Here is a 23,739-nt window from a genome sequence, read left to right as displayed (position 1 = left end):
CACTGTATGGCCAGTCTACACATGTACAGAATAGTGAGAGTCACAGTGCATCCGATTTGCAGGAAGACTGGCTGCATCATCCACACGTAGATGCAGGGAAGCGACACAGTTAGATCACTCCCTAAAGACCCGGGCTGCAACACAAAAGCAGCTTCAGGTACTAGAGCATGCACTGTGACGCTCCAAGACTTGGAGACGGCCAGAGGTAAATACAATGGATACAAGTGAAGCGGCACTGTTTAAATGCCATCTCAGTGCTAGCTCTTACAACACAATAACAGCAACAAATTCATCTCTGGCAGCTACTCCTGATTAAACCCTGCATGTGTAACTTGCTTTGGGGAATGTGTGTAATACTGTAGCCATGGTAAAATATATCATTTTGGCACTTTGTTGGTGCTTACTATTGAAGCTGTTAACAGTTAACAACAGCATAAATGCTTAGGGGTCAAATACTGTGGTTTAGATTTTTTTTTGCAGTTTATATTTATGTAACAAAAATATCCACAGCTGTCAACTTAAAGGAGCTACACATGTAACCTAACTATGGACCTTTTAGCTGCAACCATTGAAATGATTCTGTTTAGTATTTTTCAGCAGAATGATCCATATTTTAAGCAACTTTATTATAAATATAAACCTAGGTTACTGCAGTACTGTAACGTATGCATGAGACGACCCAGCAACTTGAAGACTTCGTCCCAAACCCCTCTCAGCCTGGTTGCCTCAGCATCTGTTTGTGTTCCTCAGCTGCAGTCTCCACTCCACAAACGAGAGACGACGAGTTGTTATGATCTGGAATGCTTTGCCTGAAAGAATGGTGGAAGCAAATTCAATAGTAACTTTCAAAAGGGAATTGGATATATACTTGAAAAGGAAAACAATTGCAGGGCTACGGGGAAAGAGCAGGGGAGTGGGACTAAATAGATAGCGCTTTAAAAGAGCCGGCACAGGCATGATGGGCCGAATGGCTTCCTTTTGAGCTGTCAGATTCTATGATTCAAGAAATACGTATCATAGCTTAAGCAGGATAAAAAAGCGTGTGCAAACGGTCAGTTTTTGTGCACACTGCTTCAAATTTCCCAGTGGATGCAGGAGTTCCCATGGTTGATGGACCCCACAAGAAATGTGTGCAACAGTGAGTAGCACACCTATCATCACCCTGCTCCTAATACCAGCAGACGTCTTCCTCATTTACAGCTAGGTAGGAGGGAGCTGGGTGACTCAGTCGTGACCTCTCTCCGTGCAGCTGCCACCTGTGGAAGGTGGCCTTCAGCCAAAGTAGAGGCACCCTCCTTTGGTGTAACTTATCCAGCAGAACTTACAAACCATCAGAATCAAAGGGAGCAGTGTTGCTCGCATGTCTCCACCTTGTCATTGTGAACAATTAGTGCACTTTTCTGCCTCACCACAACTGTCCCTTTTATGCCAAACTACAGCCCAAGAAGTGCTGCCGCCTTCCTGGATTTTACACTCCCCAGCTTGGTGTGCGTCAGGCCAAGCTGTCTGGGCAAGTTTTTTGTGTGACACAAACCTATTCAAAACAGGCTTTGGAGCTCCCATTGCAAAGTCTGGCATGGCCCACCTCCACGCTACTGGGGCAGACGCACCCACACTAAGGGTGTTCACGACCTTAATTTTGTCTATCTCACAAAACTGGGGCTACTATCTAAGGAAGAACAGGCATCTTGTTCATATCAATCTTCACGGCTATATTATATGTTGTTATTTCATACAGGGGCCACCAAAGACATGGGGAAGATGTTGGGAGGTGATGAAGAGAAAGACCCAGATGCACAGAAGAAGGAAGATGAAAGACAAGAGGCCCTTCGTCAACAGGAAGACGAACGTAAGCAAAAACATATTAAAATGGAAGCTGAACGGGAAAAAGTACGGCAACAAATACGAGATAAGGTAAACAAACTTAACTTCCTCTTCAGCAACAGATAATATCAATTACATTTGTAATAAATATATTAATGACAAGTAAGGATTGGTTATAACAGAACAAAGTACAGTTTAATTCTTCCATATCATACCTACCTCCTGAAGAATCGAAACCTAGGAATAAGTTTCAGCATAATAATTGCCTGGTAAACAATCCGTATCAAAGTATTCCTTTGGTTCTGGACTCATAGGATTACAATTGTTCCCTAGTTTAGCAAATAATGTATAACCTTAATGACATGGTTAATGTTAAATTTTTAAATTACATTTTAACTGATGGAGAGGATATACCTAACAGAGGTCAGTACTGGCAGATTGGAAATGTAAGTCATATCCCGAGGGACAGATTTAATTTTTATAAAATGACATTATGCAGAGTTAGTTATTTTATAGATACTCATGTTACTGTCCCTTTATAAAATATTGGTTGATCTCCCATTACATTAATCATGGTTGAAAAAATGAAGGGATAGAATTTCTACAGGGGTTCCCCAATCTCCTGCTGTCATTTCGACGGAAGATGGGAAGGATAGAGAGTGCTAGAAGGACTGGATTTTCTTCAGGGATTTGATTGTACTTATGATGGTTGCTGATTATTTACTGTTTACTTTTTAGTGAATGTATAACTGTACAAAAGAAATATTGGGCTGTAATTGGTCTTCGGTGATTTTGCAAAACAGACAATAGTGAATCGGCAGCATATTTTACATTTCGCACGATTTTCTTTTCCATCAAGGAACAATTTCACTTCCATTAACATTTTTAGAAAGATATAAGGTTAGAGATTACTGCCAGTGATGCTATTGGTCAAACACTCATACAAGATTCCTCACTATTTTGACAGACGTGTTAACATATTTAAAATAAATGGGTTAGCGCATCTGTTAAACAAAGAGAATTTAATATGAGCTCATTAAGCATTTGTATAACATTCTGAGGAATTCCGAGGATATACTGTTTTTGATTCGTTCAATTTTAGTTAATGTGGTATTTTAACCAGAATGTTTCATGTCCCACAGGAACATGTGCCCTACAGATATGCACCAGATGGAAAACTTCCAGTTATATCCATTTTCTATATAATTTCATCATCATGCATATAAATCTTCCCTTTATAGAATCATAGAATCACAGAAGTTACAACATGGAAACAGGCCCTTCGGCCCAACATGTCCATGTCGCCCAGTTTATACCACTAAGCTAGTCCCAATTGCCTGCACTTGGCTCATATCCCTCTATACCCATCTTACCCATGTAACTGTCCAAATGCTTTTTAAAAGAAAAAATTGTACCCGCCTCTACTACTGCCTCTGGCAGCTCGTTCCAGACACTCACCACCCTTTGAGTGAAAAAATTGCCCCTCTGGACCCTTTTGTATCTCTCCCCTCTCACCTTAAATCTATGTCCCCTCGTTATAGACTCCCCTACCATTGGGAAAAGATTTTGACTATCTACCTTATCTATGCCCCTCATTATTTTATAGACTTCTATAAGAAGGGAGGAGGAGGCTCTGCAAACATCCCCATCCTCAATGATGGCGGAGTCCAGCACGTGAGTGCAAAAGACAAGGCTGAAGCGTTTGCAACCATCTTCAGCCAGAAGTGCCGAGTGGATGATCCATCTCGGCCTCCTCCCGATATCCCCACCATCACAGAAGCCAGTCTTCGGCCAATTCGATTCACTCCACGTGATTTCAAGAAACGGCTGAGTGCACTGGATACAGCAAAGGCTATGGGCCCCGACAACATCCCAGCTGTAGTGCTGAAGACTTGTGCTCCAGAACTAGCTGCGCCTCTAGCCAAGCTGTTCCAGTACAGCTACAACACTGGCATCCACCCGACAATGTGGAAAATTGCCCAGGTATGTCCTGTCCACAAAAAGCAGGACAAATCCAATCCGGCCAATTACCGCCCCATCAGTCTACTCTCAATCATCAGCAAAGTGATGGAAGGTGTCATCGACAGTGCTATCAAGCGGCACTTGCTCACCAATAACCTGCTCACCGATGCTCAGTTTGGGTTCCGCCAGGACCACTCGGCTCCAGACCTCATTACAGCGTTGGTCCAAACATGGACAAAAGAGCTGAATTCCAGAGGTGAGGTGAGAGTGACTGCCCTTGACATTAAGGCAGCATTTCACCGAGTGTGGCACCAAGGAGCCCTAGTAAAATTGAAGTCAATGGGAATCAGGGGGAAAACTCACCAGTGGCTGGAGTCATACCTAGCACAAAGGAAGATGGTAGTGGTTGTTGGAGGCCAATAATCTCAGCCCCAGGACATTGCTGCAGGAGTTGCTTGGGACGGTGTCCTAGGCCCAACCATCTTCAGCTGCTTCATCAATGACCTTCCCTCCATCATGAGGTCAGAAATGGGGATGTTCGCTGATGACTGCACAGTGTTCAGTTCCATTCGCAACCCCTCAAATAATGAAGCATTCCGAGCCCGCATGCAGCAAGACCTGGACAACATCCAGACTTGGGCTCATAAGTGGCAAGTAACATTCGCGCCAGATAAGTGCCAGGCAATGAACATCTCCAACAAGAGAGAGTCTAACCACCTCCCCCTGACATTCAACGGCATTACCATCACCGAATCCCCCACCATCAACATCCTGGGGGTCACCATTGACCAGAAACTTAACTGGACCAGCCATATAAATACTGTGGCTACGAGAGCAGGTCAGAGGCTGGGTATTCTGCGGCGAGTGACTCACCTCCTGACTCCCCAAAGCCTTTCCACCATCTACAAGGCACAAGTCAGGAGTGTGATGGAATACTCTCCACTTGCTTGGATGAGTGCAGCTCCAACAACACTCAAGAAGCTCGACACCATCCAAGATAAAGCAGCCCGCTTGATTGGCACCCCATCCACCACACTAAACATTCACTCCCTTCACCACCGGCGTACTGTGGCTGCAGTGTGTACCATCCACAGGATGCACTGCAGCAACTCGCCAAGGCTTCTTCGACAGCACCTCCCAAACCCGCGACCTCTACCACCTAGAAGGACAAGAGCAGCAGGCACATGGGAACAACGCCACCTGCACGTTACCCTGCAAGTCACACACCATCCCGACTTGGAAATATATCGCCGTTCCTTCATTGTCGCTGGGTCAAAATCCTGGAACTCCATTCCTAACAGCACTGTGGGAGAACCGTCACCACACGGACTGCAGCGGTTCAAGAATGCGGCTCACCACCACCTTCTCAAGGGCAATTAGGGATGGGCAATAAATGCTGGCCTCGCCAGCGACACCCACATCCCGTGAATGAATTTTTTAAAAATCACCCCTTAACCTCCTACTCTCCAGGGAAAAAAGTCCCAGTCTATCTAACCTCTCCCTATAAGTCAAACCATCAAGTCCCGGTAGCATCCTAGTAAATCTTTTCTGCACTCTTTCTAGTTTAATAATATCCTTTCTATAATAGGGTGACCAGAACTGTACACAGTATTCCAAGTGTGGCCTTACTAATGTCTTGTACAACTTCAACAAGACATCCCAACTCCTGTATTCAATGTTCTGACCAATGAAACCAAGCATGCCGAATGCCTTCTTCACCACCCTATCCACCTGTGACTCCACTTTCAAGGAGCTATGAACCTGTACTCCTCGATCTCTTTGTTCTGTAACTCTCCCCAATGCCCTACCATTAACGGAGTCGGTCCTGGCCCGATTCGATCTACCAAAATGCATCACCTCACATTTATCTAAATTAAACTCCATCTGCCATTCATCGGCCCACTGGCCCAATTTATCAAGATCCCGTTGCAATCCTAGATAACCTTCTTCACTGTCCACAATGCCACCAATCTTGGTGTCATCTGCAAACTTACTAACCATGCCTCCTAAATTCTCATCCAAATTATTTAAATAAATAACAAATAACAGCGGACCCAGCACCGATCCCTGAGGCACACCACTGGTCACAGGCCTCCAGTTTGAAAAACAACCCTCTACAACCACCCTCTGTCTTCTGTCGTCAAGCCAATTTTGTATCCAATTGGCTACCTCACCTTGGATCCCGTGAGATTTAACCTTATGTAACAACCTACCATGCGGTACCTTGTCAAAGGCTTTGCTGAAGTCCATGTAGACCACGTCTACTGCACAGCCCTCATCTATCTCCTTGGTTACCCCTTCAAAAAACTCAATCAAATTCGTGAGACATGATTTTCCTCTCACAAAACCATGCTGACTGTTCCTAATCAGTCCCTGCCTCTCCAAATGCCCGTAGATCCTGTCCCTCAGAATACCCTCTAACAACTTACCCACTACAGATGTCAGGCTCACCGGTCTGTAGTTCCCAGGCTTTTCCCTGCCGCCCTTCTTAAACAAAGGCACCAAATTTGCTACCCTCCAATCTTCAGGCACCTCACCTGTAGCTGGCGATGATTCAAATATCTCTGCTAGGGGACCCGCAATTTCCTCCCTAACCTCCCATAACGTCCTGGGATACATTTCATCAGGTCCCGGAGATTTATCTACCTTGATGCGCGTTAAGACTTCCAGCACCTCCCTCTCTGTAATATGTACACTCCTCAAGACATCACTATTTATTTCCCCAAGTTCCCTAACATCCATGCCTTTCTCAACCGTAAATACCGATGTGAAATATTCATTTAGGATCTCACCCATCTCTTGTGGTTCCGCACATAGATGACCTTGTTGATCCTTAAGAGGCCCTACTCTCTCCCTAGTTTCTCTTTTGCCCTTTATGTATTTGTAGAAGCTCTTTGGATGTCGTTATTATTTAACTTTTTTATAAACTAACTCACCACTCCATACTGGTACAATAATACAACAAAATCATTTCTTTATATATAATCAGGATTGCCACTTTTCAATTTGAATCTTCTGTAAATTAACCGTCATTTTACATTCCAAAATTCAATTGGCTGTCACTGTTTTATTGATTCAGCTGTTTGTAATACATCATGTAGTTGCCTTTCTTGTTTTACAGCAGTTTGTTTTCAATAAACAACAGTCAAATCTTCATTTACACCATGTTTTTAATAGTCCTTAAATCAAGGTCAGGATAGTTGACAATAAACCTGGCAATATTTTTGTTATCTGCTCAATTTTAATCTGTTAATACACCCAAAACAGTGAGTGCTGCTCACTCTTACGATGAGAGAGCCTTGAGCCCTCTGCAGATTGTGTTTTGAAGCAGAGTGGTGCAATCACAGATATGCATATGGAAGCAACACCACATGATCAGAAATCTCTTGTGTAAAAAACAATCTTCACTTTACCGACAGTGCTCGCCCTATCGATCACTTTATAACCTGGTATTTTTGTGATCTTAGTGAGCAGTGCAAGCTATCATCTTGTCTAAAAGGCTAATCAAAAAAAATGTAAATTTAAGTAAGTATTGTACCCTATCTAGTATTACAAATACACAATTCAAGTGATATGAATTTCACCCATAAAATAGTTTATCCCAAGCCTTAGCAAGCACCCCCTCTGCACCAGGGTGAATTTTTCCACTTTCCCATTAATCATTCTTAGAGCGTCTGAGTGAAATTACCAGCTAGTGCCATTTGCCTACTAATGCCACTTCTACTGAGTTTTTGAATATTTGAATGTGCTTAGTGAATGATGACATCTGGAGGGGTTATTCTACTAAATTATCAATGTTTGTGGGCTTTATGGATCAAAGTACATGATATACATTAACTACAAGCAATAAAAGATATGTCCTTTAAATGCTGTAAAATGAGACAGCTTCAAGTTAATAATATTGAGCTTAACTCCCTAAGACAGCCATCTACATTAGAATTGATTTGTGGACTAATGGCTTTGCTGATCATTTAATGAAATGCTATGTTAATGCACTTTTCACAGGTGATAAAAATATGTCGTGTCACAAAGTGTAAACAGCACTAAATTTATTTCACTAGGAAAAAGGCCTAGTTTCATTGTAAAATCATTCAAGTCATTCTAAAGCCTGTATTAATATTTATTTGTGGGGTTAGGAAACTGTTCTGCAAAGTACTTTTATCATACCAATAGGAGAAATTATTCAATAGACTGCAACTATGTGCTGTCAGACTGTTTGAATGGCGTCAAGTCGATGCCAAGGAGAACTGACAGAGGTGTTTAAAATAATGAAGGGTTTTGATAAGGTAAATAGGGAAAATCTATTTCCACTGGTCACCAAGTCAGTACCTAACTAGAGGTCTTAAATTTAAGATCACCACCAAAAGAACAGAGAGGCTGGAAGGACATAGAATGCCCCGCCAGGAACAGTGATGGAAGCAGAATCCATATTAGTTTTTAAAAGGGAAATGGACAAATGAAATGCAGACGTTGGTCCCACTGCTAAATTCATGGGGCCCATTTATTAGATGTTCTGGGCACTTGCCTGAAGCAGGCGTTAGACCCCTTGAATATGTTAATGAGAGGTTCAACGCCTGTTGGAGGACCAGGTGTAGAATTAATTATCGATGAGCAGGGCAGACTAATTTCTACCCCATGGTTCCCTTTAGATTACCTCTTGGGTAGGTAATCTCTAATTGTTGCTTCTTCTCTTCAGGCTTCCCATTCATTGTAAAATCTCTCATTAATCAGGAAAAACAATGTCTCTACTCCTTTTCCCTGCAATCATATTAGGCCGGTTTGGTTTTTCCTTTTAATGGTGGGATTCTATTCTGATTTTCAAAGGCTGCTGCATTTCTTTTTTCTTTCAGATCTATTCCATAGATATCTACAACTTTACTTGTGCCTGCTGTACTCCGCAATAGTCCTCATTCACCCAGATTGGTCCTAGGGATATCATTAGGGCTGTTACTGTTATCTGTTAAGAGTATTGTCTGTTTTCTTATTTAGATTTCTTGTTTATTTATTTGTAATTGCTGACTTTTTATTACCTGCCTTTGTTACTGTTTTATTTTTTGTGGAAGGAAACGAGGGAGGGAAAGAATGGGGGGATGAAGGGAGGGAGGAAGGATGGTTGAACCTCGACCTTATGGCACCAAACAACACCTTCACAGTTAGATTATTGGAACACAAAAAGGAACGGGCAAGGTAATTAAAACGAGTGAAATCGGTCCATTTTAGTTCATCCAGAGAGATTGTAACACCCCCCTCATTGTAGCACCCAATACTTTCCAAACCTCACATACCTCCAGAAATTAATTTATCTCTGTGAGGGTGAGGGCTGTGGCATGAGTTGTCTTTTTGCTTTTACGCAAAAGAGAAGAGGGTGAGGGCTTGAGTTAGGAGGGAAAGGTGATCGGGGGCTGAGTTGGGAGGGAGCAGGGACCTGGAGCAGCAGCTAGGAGGGAATGGGAACCAGGGCTGGATTGTGGCTCAGGCTCAGGCTCAGATGGATTGGGAAGGACAAGTTCTGGAACTCATGCTTGGAGGAAACAGGAAGGCATGGAAAGAGAGAGAAGGCAGGGGCTTGACTGCAGAGTAATAGTCAAGCCTATAGCTCTCTCCTGACCATATGAATGATAATGCACTAATAGTCACATGGTTAACACAGATGAATCAGATCAATTCATATAGATAGAATAATGCATCCATTCAGTACTATTACAAATTGTTAAAAGACCAATAGATTGATAAATATTATAATTACAGGCTTAAAATTACATTGCAAGCACCATGAATTTACAGTAGAGTAACATCTTATTATCTTGTTTAGTATTTATTACCAGCCTATAGAATTTCCTGCAAACATCTTTGCTTAAAGGGAGTTTTTCTGTAATCTTCGCAACCAAATTTCCATTGATGCCTTAAAATTCAGCTCTTTGATGAGGATTGTTCAGATGCAATCATTCATTTTGCAAAGAAAACAAAATATAAAAATAGCAAACATCACTTTAATCAATTGTTACTCTAAAAATGCCAGAGTTTCAGCTTTCAGACTCGAGTCCCTCATTCCAGCACCACAGTCCCCTTTGTTCTGATTAAAACAGCACTATTGTCAGTCACATGCAAAGTCTCCTGATGTGCTTTTGCAAGAAAAGCAATAAACCTGATTATCCCAGTAACGCAGCATTTTATTTCAATAATAGAATGCGAGAACATTGATATCCCTAACCACCCCGTACCCCACCATTGCTTTTGTATACATTGAACTCTGGATCTAAATCAAATTTATCTGAGATTGCATCCCAGATAAGGTAGGGAAAACAAAAATACATGCCAATCCTTATAGGCCTGCTACTAGCTGCTGGTTTTAGAGCTCTAAAGGAAAGCTAAGAGTATGTATAGCGATGAAGACAGGAGCCTGAAAATTTGTGGGATGTAATCCTGGGGCAAGGGTGGTGACTGCCAATGCCCCATAGTACTTACCCCTTCAAAGTTGTAGTCAGCAGGAGAGCACCACATTTTAATGGGGCTGGCACACATAGGAACCACTACAGATACATCTTCAGCACCCGCCTGCCCAGTGTAGCCAGAAAATCTACCACCTAGCTGCCTTTTGGGGAGGAGGCTCCCTGATCACATGTAATGTTCCTTTGGACCCTTTATGTAGAAGGGCTGATCTCCATTTAAAAAAAAATATTCTGTCCATTCTTCTGGATCCAGACTGCCTCCTTGGCCTGGACTCTTCCAATGGGACCACCTAGCACCTATCTGGAGATCAGTATGCCTCATCTCACTTGCCTCCAGTTCAGCATTTGGTCCTGACTGAGCTGGTGATGTAGGAACTCCTGGCATAGGGAATCCCCACCTTGCTTCACCCTGGGGTCACTCCCTTGGCATCATTTGCCTTCCAAAGGGTGGATGGAGGTTCCACTCCTCACAAGGCTGGCCAGAAAATCCTGGAAACAGATGAAAGCCAGCGTTACCGGGTCCCTGCTGTTTTCTGGTGGGTTGCACCAAACTCCAGCTGGAGTAACTGGGATTCAGATGGAAGCCCCGCAGATTCTCAGGGCAGGGATCTGAAAAAGGGGGAAGAAATATAAACTTTAAAAATAGACTAAAAGAAACTTAGAAACAGATAATATGTACTGGTGTATGAATCTCACCCAGTTAAAAGGAACAGCTATAGTGCAGGCAGTTTTTAAGTTTAGGATATATTTTTTTCTCTGAACATATTTTCTAAAATATTATCAGTCACACTCGGCATGATTTGAATATATCGCAGGAACTTTAAAGTGCCACAGGCAGAAAGACGTGTGCTATGCAGAAGCTCTCCTTTGTGTTTTATCACAAATCCTATACTTTGAGTGGGTGGGTGGGCGAGTGATTGAAATCAATTTTCTATGCTGTACATTTGGGGCTGCTATGACAACTGTTCAGATGCCCACTGAGTGAAGGCTTACCTTTGCTAAGCTGGTATTATATTGGAAGTTAAAGCTGTTTAGCATCCATAATAAGCACAAAACAGAAAAAAAATTAAAGACTTTAGAATTATCACCCTTCACAGTACAAAAAGAGAAATAATATAGGCTATTTTCTAAATCGTCAAAGAATATAGATGCATCTCCCAGTAAACTGACAGGAGTCAGATGCATCCTCTACACCTCACTTAGGCTGTCAAAGAAAACAAAGAAAAATGATTTTACATTACAGGAGTCCAGCCAACACGAGATACTCAGTTCTCCTTTTGTTGATTGCACTCTTTAGTGAAAATAGTCCAATGTACAGAGAACTGAAGAATAAGTGTGGAGAGCTGATTCACTACATTTATACCCTATTAAACAATTGGGTCTCTGTATTACACAGAGGAAGTCAGCAGTACCGCAGTGACAGGCATCTGATGGAACATATAAAAGGGGAAAGAGGTGCACCAAGATTGCTTTCCTGAGGGAAAAAAAAAAATCAATTTTGTACCCAGCCCTAAACTGACGTGGCACAGATGCAAGCCTAATATCCTCCGTCTCCTGGATGACTGAAGACCACAAATATGTACCCAGTACTGAACGAGAAACGATCTGATATATAGACAGCTCTTCTTCCCTCATACTTGCGTCCACTAGAGAATACAAGTGCATAGCTCACACAGTAGCACCAAGGAAGAGCTACCTAGGATCAGACCTGCCACCACTGTTTCGAATTATTACATACAGACATACATTACCCAATCAAATATATCAATCCAAACTTTTATTTAAACATTTGATAAATGTTTTAAAACCTTCTCCTTTTCCTGTTGTAGCCACAGCCATACATGGTAGCCATCAACAACAACATCTTGTATTTATTTAGCATCTTTAATGTAATAAAAATGACTCAAGGCGCTTCACAGGAGAGTTATCAGACAAAATTGAAACCGAGCCACATAAAGAGAAATTAGGACAGGTGACCAAAAGTTTGGTCAAAGAGGTAGGTTTTAAAGAGTGACTTAAAGGAGGAGAGAGAGGTAGTGAGGTGGAGAGGTTTAGGGAGGAAATTCCAGAGCTTAGGGCCTAGGCAGTTGAAGGCATGGCCGCCAACCGTGGAGCAATGAAAAGCGGGGATGCGCAAGAGGCCAGAATTGGAGGAGCGCAGAGATCTTGGAGGTTATAGGACTGGAGGAGATGATATAAGAACACAATTGGTTACATGTACCAACTGTTTTGAGTTTAATTATATGTAACTGAATACATAAAATTGTAATCTAGATATAGTGAAGTACAGTACTTGCAGAATCTTTAAGTGCCTTTCTTATTCTTCACTACTCTTCTATTAAGCAACTGGGTCCTCTTCTGCTTTCCAACACACATCTTGCACATTGAGTGATTCTAGTTGCACTCTACAGATCTACAGTTCAAAATGTTCAATATATGCAGCAGGTGCATCAGAGAATAGATAGGTTAACATTTCAGGTGTAGATCCTTCATTGGAACAGTTGTGATGAAGAGTCTACACCCAAAATGTTAACTGGTCTTTTCTCTTCTCTGATGCTGACAGATCTGCTGTAGACTTATGACTAAGGTCAGAGCATGTGGAGTCAGGGGACAGGTAGCAGAATGGATAGCAAGCTGGCTATAAAACAGAAAACAGAGAGTAGGGGTTAAGGGTAGCTACTCAGACTGGCAAACGGTGGGAAGTGGAATTCCGCTGGAATCGGTGCCGAGACCACTGTTGTTCACAATTTACATTAACAGTTTGGATTCGGGAATTATAAGTACATTTTCAAAATTGGCAGATGACACCAAATTGGGGGATGTAGTTAATACAAAGGAAGAATATGTCAAAATGCAAGAGGACATTAATAAACTTGCAGAATTCGCTTGTAGTCGGCAAATTAATTTTACTATAGGTAAGTGAGAGGCGGGGAATTTTGGTAGGAAAGAAAAGGAGGTCACCTACTGCTTGGATAGTAAAAGTCTAAACTGGATAGAGGAGAAAAGGGATCTAGGGGTACAGATACACAAATCACTAAAAGTAGCAATGTAGGTTAATAAGGCTATAGAAAAGGCAAATCAAGCACTAGGGTTCATTTCTAGAGGGATAGAATTGAAAAGCAGAGAAGTTATGTTAAACTTGTATAGAACCTTGGTTAGACCGCACTTGGAGTACTGTGCACAATTCTTGTCTCCATATTATAGAAAGGAAATAGAGGCATTGGAGAGGGTGCAAAAAAGTTTCACAAGGATGATACCAGAACTGAGAGGTTATCCTTATCAGGAAAGGCTGAACAGGCTGGGGCTCTTTTCTCTAGAAAAGAGAAGGCTGAAGGGTGACCTGATAGAGTCTTTAAGATAATGATAGTGTTTGATAGGGTAGATGTAGAGAAAATGTTTCCACTTGTGGGGGAGTTCAAAACTAGACGTCATAAATATAACATAGTCGCTAATAAATCCAATAGGGAATTCAGGAGAAATGTCTTTACCCAAAGATTGGTAAGAATGTGGAACACGCTACCACAACGAGTATTTGAGGCAAATAGCATAGATGCATTTAAGGGGATGCTAGATAAGCACATGAGGGAGAAAGGAATAGAAGGGTATCCTGATAGGGTTAGATGAAGTAGGGAGGGAGGAAGTTCGTGTGGAGCATAAATGCCGGCATAGACCAGTTGGGCCAAATGACCTATCTCTGTGCTGTAGTTTCGATGTAACTCGATATTACCAGCATTTTCTGTTTTTATTTCTGACTTGCAACATTTGCAATTTTTATCAAAACTGATGGTTTCTTTATCATAAAATTATACAAAAAGCAGTAACACAAGAAAGTATTCATCAACTATGCTTGGAATTCTAGAGGCCTAGCAATAATTGTTCTGTTTTATTCTCAATGGGATTGATTTTGAAGTGACTGCTTCCATAGGAGGCAGATGGATCGAGCCTACCGCCCACCTGATGGAAGCAGCCAGAGGCCCGAAGCATTTTCATGGTCGGCCCTCATTTGAATTCTGTCAACTTTTGGAGCAGCTCGTCGACGGCGGGGTTGGCAAATTCAGCATCAGGCTTTGGGGGAAGGGGTGAATTTTGTGTGGCCAGGAGGAGTATTAATGCTTCTCCTGGACCCACAAAATTCATTTTAAAAGCTTTTTTAATTTATTTTCTGGAGTGCCCTTTAAGGACCACTGGTTAGGCTGCTCTACACCAAGTACCAATAGGCAGAGTATGAGCAGGGAATAGGACCCTGATTTTCATGGACTAATGCAACATTTCTGAATGTTCATAATTTTTTTTGCCACCCATGTACAATTCTTCCATTAAAAATCTTAAAGGCTGACATTCAAAATTACCCTCACATCACCAACTGCACACTGATTGATTCTGACACATTCACTTTTTGAGGCATTCTTTTCAGGAAATAGTCTCAGGATCACAATGTATCAAGTCAGACTAACAATCTGAAACAATGAGAAAGCATTGGTGAGGTTTGAATCAATGCAAAGAATGCAGCAGTATCAAGTCAACTTACTTGACAAGTAACTAGCCTAAAGCTTATGGTTTTCTTCATTTCATCAATCTATTGGGCAGGAATGGTCAGTCAGGCCACCCTTCTGGCAAACAAGATTTCACTGTAAAGTGGCGATAGAGCCTGTCTTCCTTCCCTCACACCTCAGATCCAGGGATAGCAAAACTCTCTCTCTAGGAAATGTGAAAACTGGAATGTAAGTGAAGAGCATAGTTCAAACTTAGGTCACTTAATTGAGAGTCGTGTCTTCCAGCAACTAAGAAATTTATATAGCGCAACACAAGTTGTCTCAAAGTTAAATAACATCTAAAATGCTGAACTTCCAGGTTTAGTTCTGAGCCGTAACACTGAAAAGGTCATGTTAATCATCACTTGCGATTTTATATCTAATCTATACACACATGGGCCTATCTAGTACACTCAGGAAGACCTTCACATTCTTGCCATGAACATACCATGGTCCTGCTAGTGTTACTACCTTAGTTAAGGTGGAACAACTAAAACACATGAAATAACATAGTTGATGGATTTATTCTATTTTGGATCGGATTTGACACGGGGGACCACCAGTGCTGATTTTCAACGAGGTCTGACCTGCTGCTCATATAAGACTGCAGTTGAGATCACTGAGTGAATGCAAACCAAAATTATGGCCTTGCTCCATGCTTATAATTTCCTGCTGTTTAGAGACACAGTCAACCTTCTCTCCTGAGAATTATTTTATTTTCCACCTCAGTAGGTACCATTTTGGTTAACCAAGGGGAGAAGCTTCACTTTGCACCTAACAGTGCATATGTTTTGGGAATCATTTCAAAAAAATGTAAATCAGTTACAGAACTCAGTGCTACAATTGAAAGCAGAATCCTAGATCAGGATCAGTAAACAATAGAAATAAAATAACATATTAGAAAAAAGCAATACAAAATTGCAGGATGCCGATCGGATCGAGCTGGAAAATATGATGTAGTTATTCTATTTTCTACAATACTGTCAGATAATGAAATAAATATATTTCTTTTCATTATCTCAGATATTTATTTCAAAAACAAATACTAGACACAACTGTGTCTGAAACTTTGGGTTTCATTCACAGTCATTGTTAGAACAGATCTTCAATAACCAGTAGGAATGGGAAAGATAGATATCCTGAAGATTTTTTCAAAATGTAGTTTTCACATTTTTGATACATTTGGAGAAATGCACAATCTGTCCAACAGATTTAAATATCCTCTTGATATTGCACAGAGATATTCTCTTCCCTTTTTGCTGGTTTTGTATATATGTATCAGTTGTCCACACAATGATTCTGTCTTCAGTTAATTGAATTATCAGTCGATTGATGTTTAATTGATCAAATTCGATTGGCTAATTAATCTTCATTTGTGTAGACTTCCTTCCCTGTGTCTGATCCATTTCCAGATATCATGCTTTCAGTTTCTATTCATCTCATTCTCACCTGCATTCTTGATGATGCAGGAGATGAGGGCCATGTTCAAATTTTAGTCCTAGCATTTTCCCATTGAAATCAACCTCCTTTGTATTATAATTGTGGTAGATCTGTACTCGTGAATGCAAAAGGCACATCTTTTTCAATGATTCCTTAGCTCATTAGTGTCAATTAGATTGATCCCATATGTTGCATTATTTATAAATAATGTCAGGAGGTTGGTTTAGAGTGAGTAACCCCAACTCACATTACATCAGAGCAAAAGAACCACAAAATAGTTATTCCAAACAATGTAATTGGTTTATGGACCTGGCGCAATTCAAGCTGGAGAAGTGGTAATATATTATTCACTCTAGTTATTGTCTAATGTGTGGTCTGACTCATCTTCAAATAGCAATACGGCCATGTGTTATTTTCTCATTTTATTGTAGTCGGAATGACTAGTCACCTGTGCTTTTCCAACTTGCCTTTTAAAAGTCTCAGAGGGTGAGTTATAATAATAGCGTAGCTAACCTGAGCTGTTTACAGCTTATGTTCCTGAATTTCACTGGGTCATCTCACTGACCAGGTTTGCCAATCCTCTTGGATTGACTGGGTATCTCCTGGAAGACAAGATTGATCTCCCAGGAGAAAACGACTTCATATTCATGTTTCGCGTCTGCACCACTTTCACTCCTAGAGCTTCAGGCTCTGAGGGCTGCCTCCAGCTTTGCCTGCAGGAAGTCAAAACACAGTGGCTATGCTGCATGGCAATGATGGGACATACTGCTACTTGCAGGTGCAGCTGGTGTAGGTCTACCTGCCCAATGGCTTGCGCATCGACAGGCCATTGCTGAACCTCACCGAAGCAGTGCTGACTGCCCCGTGGCAAATAATGTGAACTCTTGGAAACACAACGCCTCTTAAAGGGACAGCGTATATCTAAATAACCAGAATAAAGGGAATGTCTTACATGTATATACTTGAAAATATTTTGTGTTCATTAAAGAAGTAATGGGGATGGAAACGTTCTCTTCTGGATGTGCGGGTACTCTGAAGTGAGTTTAATACAGTGAAAAGGCCTCCTTATTTTATTCGTATAGTGCGTTTCAGCTTCAACTAACGTCATCCCTCAATTTGCACCTTTATGACATTCTATTTCCTTAAGGTATCTGTATTCTAGATTTTCTAGATTTGATGTTAGTTGGAAATTTGGTTGTTTCATTCGGTCATTATTTGGATTTATACAGCACCTATAATGTAGAAAAACATCCCAAGGCACTTCACAGAAGCGTAATCAGACAAAAATTGACTCCAAGCCAAAGAAGGAGATTTTAGGAGGGGTGACTAAAAGCTTGGTCAAAGAGGTAGGTTTTAAGGAGGGTCTTAAAGTAGGAGACAAAGATGGAGAGGCAGAGAGGTTTACGCAGGGAATTAGAGCTTAGAACTAGATGACTCAAGGCATGGCCCGCCAAAGGTGGGATGAAGGGAATGGGTGGTGGGGGGCAAGAGGTCAGAGTTGGAGGAACACCGATTTCTCGATGGGGTGGTAAGGCTAGAGGAGGTTACAGAGATAGGGAGGGGCGAGGCCACAAAGGGATTTGAATGTGAAGATGAGAATTTTAAATTGGAGGCATTGGGGGAGCTCAATGAGAGGGACTTAATGCCTGTTAGGATAGCAGAGGTTTGAATGAGCTGAAGTTTATGGATGGTGGAGGTTGGGAGGCCGGCCAGGAGAGCATTGGAATAGTTGAGTCTGGAGGTGGCAAAGATATGGATGAGGGTTTCAGCAGAAGATCAGCTGAGGCAGGTGATATTATAGAGGTGAAAGTTGGTAGTCTTTGTGATGGAGAGGATATGAAGTCGGAATCTCATCTCAGAGTCAAACGTAACGCCAAAGTTGCAAACGATCAGCTTTAACCTGAGCTAATGGCTGGGATGGGGGATGGGATTGAAGGCCAGGGTATGGAGTTTGTGGTGGGGGTCACAATGGCTCTGATCATCACAATGTTTCACTGGAGTAAATTGTGGCTGGAGAGGTAAAGCTGGGTGTCATCCACATATATGTGGAACCTGACAACATGGGCAGAATTTTAACTGTGAAAAACAGGTGGGTTGGGGGCGGGCATTGAAAATTGCAACAATTTCAGCTCCCAGGAGGCGGGGTGGTCACGAAAACCTTTCAAGGAGGCTGCGGGCCTCCATTTTGAAAGGTTTTGTAATTTCAACCCTGGGGGCTGGGATTCCCGGGCCTTCTGCTTCACGTCGTGTGAGAGGAGGCGAGAAGGCCTGAAACTGCAGCTAAGTGCCTCTATAACACAGCTTGTGGGCCCGGAGGAGCAGGAGTGCTTCCCCCAGGCCCAACAAGCCAACCTGCAGCAACCGCACCCCCCCCCATAACAATCACGAGCCCCCCCCCAAAACAAACGTGGAACGCCCCCCAATGATCGTGGACCCCCCCAATGATCACGGAACCCCCCCCCGCAATGATCGCGCCGCTCCCCCCAATGATTGCAGACAACCACGATGACCCCCAATTCCAACACCTCCCCCCCCACCCTCGGTGACTGACTCCCCCCCCACCCCGCCCAGTGACTGACATCCAACCGCCCCCCCCCCCCCCCCATGACCCGTGATCACTGCCCCGTGACTGACCTCTGTTGACTTACCTCCCCCTCCCCCCTCCCCCCATTGGTGCCCCATGCCCATTGGTGCCCCCGTACCCACCCCCATCCATACAATCTAAGACTTATCTGAATACTTACCTTTTCACGTCCTCTTCCTTGCTTTGCTCCTGTCCGATTGAGGCCAGCCTGTCAACCGGGCCGGCCTGTCGGGTGGCAAACCGACAAAAAAAGTCGTAAGGACGTCCAGGAAGCCCATACTTCCGGGTTTCCCATCTGCGATTCGACCTCCCGCCCCCTTTCCAGCTCCGGGTCAAAATCCTGGCCCATGTCTTTGGATGATGTCGCCTAAAGGCAGTAGGTAAGTGCTGGGATCAAGGATAGATCCTTGGCAGATTCCAAAGGCAATGGTGTGATCACATTCACAAAGGAAGTCATTTGAAGAAACATTAGAGCAGTTTCAGTGCTGTGGCAGGGATGGTAACCTGATTGGAGAGATTCAAACATGGAGCTGTGAGAAAAATGGGCATGGAGCTGTGAGAAAAATGGGCATGGATTTGGGAGGCAACAGTGCATTCAAGGACTTTGAAGAGGAATGGGAGGTTGGAGGTGGGGTGGTAGTTTGCAAGGACAGAGGGGTTAAGGGTGGGAATTTTAAGGAAGGGGATGATGATGGTGGTTTGTAAAAGGGATGGGCACAGTACCCAAGGAAAGAGAACAATTTAGAATGTCAGTTAGCATGGTGGAGGTTGGGAGGCTGGCCAGGAAAGGTAGTCAGCAGTTTAGTGGAATGGGAGGTGAGAGAATAGTAGGTGGGTTTCGTGGGCAAGTGCTCGGAGAGGGCATGAGGAGATAGAAGAGAAGCTAGAGAAGGATGTGGGCTTAGGGTTGGGGAGGCGGATCTTGAGGGAAGTGTGGTTTGGTGGACAAGGTGACGGGAGGGGGGATGCAGCAGAACGTATGATTTTAATCGTAGTGACAAAAAAGTCCATGAGCCCCTCGCACTTGTTTTTGGAAGTGAGGGTGGAGAAGGCACATAGGTTTTCATGATTCTTTGTGCCAATTGTTTCATTTTTTTTCCACAGCACATTACAGCCATCCCAATGGTAATTCTCTCATATGAGGTGCTGGGAGGAAGAGGAGGGTTGTCAGATGAGTTGTGCTGCATAAAAGATGCTCTGTGCTAATCCATCAGTAGCCACACACACACCCATCTGCAGAAAGTGGTGACCAAATCTCACTTTGGCAGATTATTAGTGACAGTGGAGGTTCTGTTTTTCGTGATAAGTTGTGACAGCAAGCAAGGTGGATCTAGTAGATGTGAAGGACGGCTGCATGGTATGCTTTACATGGTGCTAATTGAAAGAAAGTATGTCAGGGTTATCATCGGCCAGTGAAGCTTGGTTGGTCATACTCACCAAGATACCACCAATCATATTTACAGACTTACTTCCCACAGCCAGTGCCTAGTGTCATCATAGTGTCTAGGTCAGCGGAGCCAGATGCAGAGCTGTGCTATAAGGGCATCTTCTGCTAACATGCATGTTGAGCTGGCACAGAAAGTAACTGAGCTGAGAAGTTGTGGCCTCAAGTCTGCACATGAGGCTTTCTTTGCTGACATTCTCAATCTCCTGCACCTTGGGAAAGATTGTTAATGGATTGAGGTGCCTTTTGAATCTTTTCTAAAGGCTTTCAGAATTGTTCTTCCCCTCCTATCATTGTGATCTTCTTTAGCTATCTGCATTCCTTTATATTTCACTTACACACACATTTCCTCTCTTACCACTATTGTATTCCACACACTTGCCACAGTGTGTACCTAGTTATCTGAATAAAGATGCAAATTAGCTGACCCAAAAATTGAGTGCTATCAACACATTATCACTCAGCTGGATTTAGCCTCAGCTCTTAACCTTTTAGGCACGACTTGTGCCAAATAAGGAATGTATCTCTATTGCAAGCTATACTTTCACAGGCTCACTTGCAATCACTCATTCTCTCACACATGCATTAATTTACAATTATCTGTTTATACAGAACAGTACAGTCTCATCTATCTCTATGCAGACTGCAGAAAATTGGAAGTGCCCAGAAATCTAAAGATAAAGGCCGCTCTGTAACCTTGAAATAGACGTGACCCTTACAATATCCAGAACATGATATTTATGATACATCCCCATGGATAATTTTCATGCAATTACATTATGACTGCGTGTGAATAAGCCATGCATTTTTGTGGCATTAAAAATTAAAAAGTTTACCCGACTGCAGTTTCTTAAATGTGTGCCTAATGTGCATGAATGACGCTGTTGAAACTTTAATTTTCGAAATAAAGAAGGATTATATGGTGTGAATTTGGTGCTTTCCTTGGCCCCGATTATTTACGATGATTTACACTGATTTATGCTATTTATGCACATTTTTACATTTGGGCATATTCTGAGATTGGCAGGAAATTTGAGCGTATCTTGACATCGGCATAATGGGCACATTTTCAGGTCTAACTTCTAGGTTGTGCCCAAGGAGGAAATTCCAGGACAAAGTTCACACCTATGGTAGCCTATCTATATTTATTGGACCTAGTTACATTTTAATCAATACCCAATGCCAAGTTATATTTTAAGCAATGTTACTTTGCAAATGTTGTACTGATGCTTATAATATGATTTTGATTAACACACGGATGGGAAATGCTACTGAATGTAAAATCTGGCATGCTGTTCATTGTTTTAGGTGGTTCTAGATGGGATAATGATAAAGTTATCTGCTTTCTTCCATCTCTAGTATGGACTAAAGAAGAAGGAAGAAAAGGAAGCCGAGGAAAAGGCTGCTATGGAAGCACCAATAGAAGGGAGTTTGACTCGCCCAAAGAAAGCAATTCCGGCCGGCTGTGGTGATGAGGAAGAAGAGGAAGAAGAAAGCATCCTTGATACTGTCCTTAAGTATCTTCCTGGCCCACTTCAAGACATGTTCAAGAAGTAGTTTAAGAAAAGAATTCTTTATATTGTAAATTATTTTAAGTTACATTAATAGGATTTACATATGTTTTGACCATATATTAAAACAAATTTCCTTTTTCTCTAACTAGAATAAATGCTTCTACTCCTACTGCAATATAATTACAAAAGATTTTTTGTGCCTCTCTATGATGTAAGCCATGGTGAGGGGGTTGACATGAGCATGAGGAGTCTGGGAGACCAGTAGGCCTCATGTAAACTCCTAAACGTCTCTATTGTAGACTCCATATATGCTCATGTAATATTGAAATTCTCAACCTCACAACTGGCTGTATTAATTTGTGTTCATCGTTGAGCTTTTCTACTGTATTGCAGACTTTTTTGAAGTTGCCTTTTTAAGTTGCCATATTGCTAAATGTGCTGTGATGTGTGACTTGGTTGTTGGTTGTTACAGAAGAACTTGGGGTGGCATGCAGCTAGGCACCCTGCGTTGTATGTGTATAAGATCTGACAATTTTCACAGTGATTTCTACTGAGATTTTTAAAAGTTTTATGCAGTTAATTGTTTTGTAGCAAATATCTTGCATGATTTGCTAAAATGGTGAAACTGTACAATATCATATGGAAATGCCTTTTGTTAAAAAAATGGCAATTTGCGATATAAGTTGATAATCTTTTTGTTGTAAAAATATCTAGCATCATTGCTTTTTGGGAAGGTATGAGGATCTCTCTGGTTTAATGTACAAAGGTAGCAGTGTCATTTTCTGTACGTCACAGAGAAAATATGTTTGCTTAAAGATGATAAGAGGCCACCAATGCACTAAATTCAATCCAATTATACTTTCAGCATTGAAAATGATTTAATGCTAATCATCAGCCTTTGGAACACAGTGCCCAGCAAAATGTTAATTCAGCTCCTCCACCTTTACACAATACAATGCTAAGATGAATAACAAATTGAATTATTTCCTAATCATTCCTAATCATTCAAAATATGAAAGTGACTAGAGCCTTTCTTGGGGTTGGGAGGGGGAGGGGAATCTTTATAATAATCACTGTTTCTTTCCACTGTTAAACTACTTTTAGTTCGAGGTGTGAATCTTTTGGTGTCTTTAGCTATCAGGAATTTGGGGGGAATAAAGTTTATAAAGAATTTTGGCAAATGGAGGCACATTGCAAGACAACCAGTCAAGTACTGATTATACAATGTAATGGACTGCCGTCATATTAAGGAAACATTTTTCTTGGTCCATTTAACTTTTTGTAGCCATTGACCTAATATTTTATACATTTGTAATTTTTTGAAAGTTCTTATTACTTTGGTTACTTTTTGTAACAGAAACTATTTCTATTGTAGACACTAATTGCCATGCACAGGTTTTCAGTAACAGAATTAATACACATAGGAACAAGACATTGTCAATATTTAATGACAGACTTAGCAGAAAATTGCCAAATGGAAACCCTAACATTCCTGGAGCACTTATTTATTGGAACTAACATTTCTCTCTGACAATGAATAAATGGCTTAACATTTAGTTTCCCTTGTTACCTGTCATGAGGTAAGGCTTCATTAATTAGTATAATTAGAAATTTCTTAATTATGAACTAAAACAGGTTAAATGGAATTCTACCATGAAAATTTCAAAACATATTTGTAATTAAATCGCTTTCATTGCAACAAACAAATCACATTAGACATTATTCTCTCCTCAGTTACACACCAATTACATTTCCAGTAGTTTAGATCAACTTAAGTGAATAGTTGAAGTGATTTAATACAAATCTATACAACTGTTCAGCAGTAATGTACTGCCATGTATATATTACTGATCCGTTCCAAATGCTACCACAGAGTGAAACTATTAGCAATTTGTCTTTAGATGAGGCACAGACTGACTTGTACTGTATATGTGGATTTTTATTTGATGGTAAACTTCGCTGCTTGCGTATAGCACTGTTTCAGCTCTAC

At 41.7% G+C, this 23,739-nt stretch overlaps 1 protein-coding gene across 2 annotated transcripts in view; it reads left to right on the top strand.

Annotated features, from left to right (window-relative positions):
- LOC137332132 (complexin-2) overlaps positions 1-22,773 on the top strand; it is a 225,138-nt gene extending 202,365 nt beyond the window's left edge. For both annotated transcript variants that reach the window (XM_067995837.1, XM_067995838.1), the window contains 2 exons: positions 1,739-1,914; positions 21,595-22,773. In XM_067995837.1, the coding sequence (XP_067851938.1) occupies positions 1,739-1,914; positions 21,595-21,792 (374 nt within the window). In that variant the 3' untranslated portion in view covers positions 21,793-22,773. The remainder of the gene's footprint in view (positions 1-1,738; positions 1,915-21,594) is intronic.
- Positions 22,774-23,739: the final 966 nt, after the last annotated feature.

Source organism: Heptranchias perlo, chromosome 14, assembly GCF_035084215.1.
Source record: "Heptranchias perlo isolate sHepPer1 chromosome 14, sHepPer1.hap1, whole genome shotgun sequence".
NCBI lineage: Eukaryota > Metazoa > Chordata > Chondrichthyes > Hexanchiformes > Hexanchidae > Heptranchias > Heptranchias perlo.
This window is presented reverse-complemented; position numbering and strand designations above follow the sequence as displayed.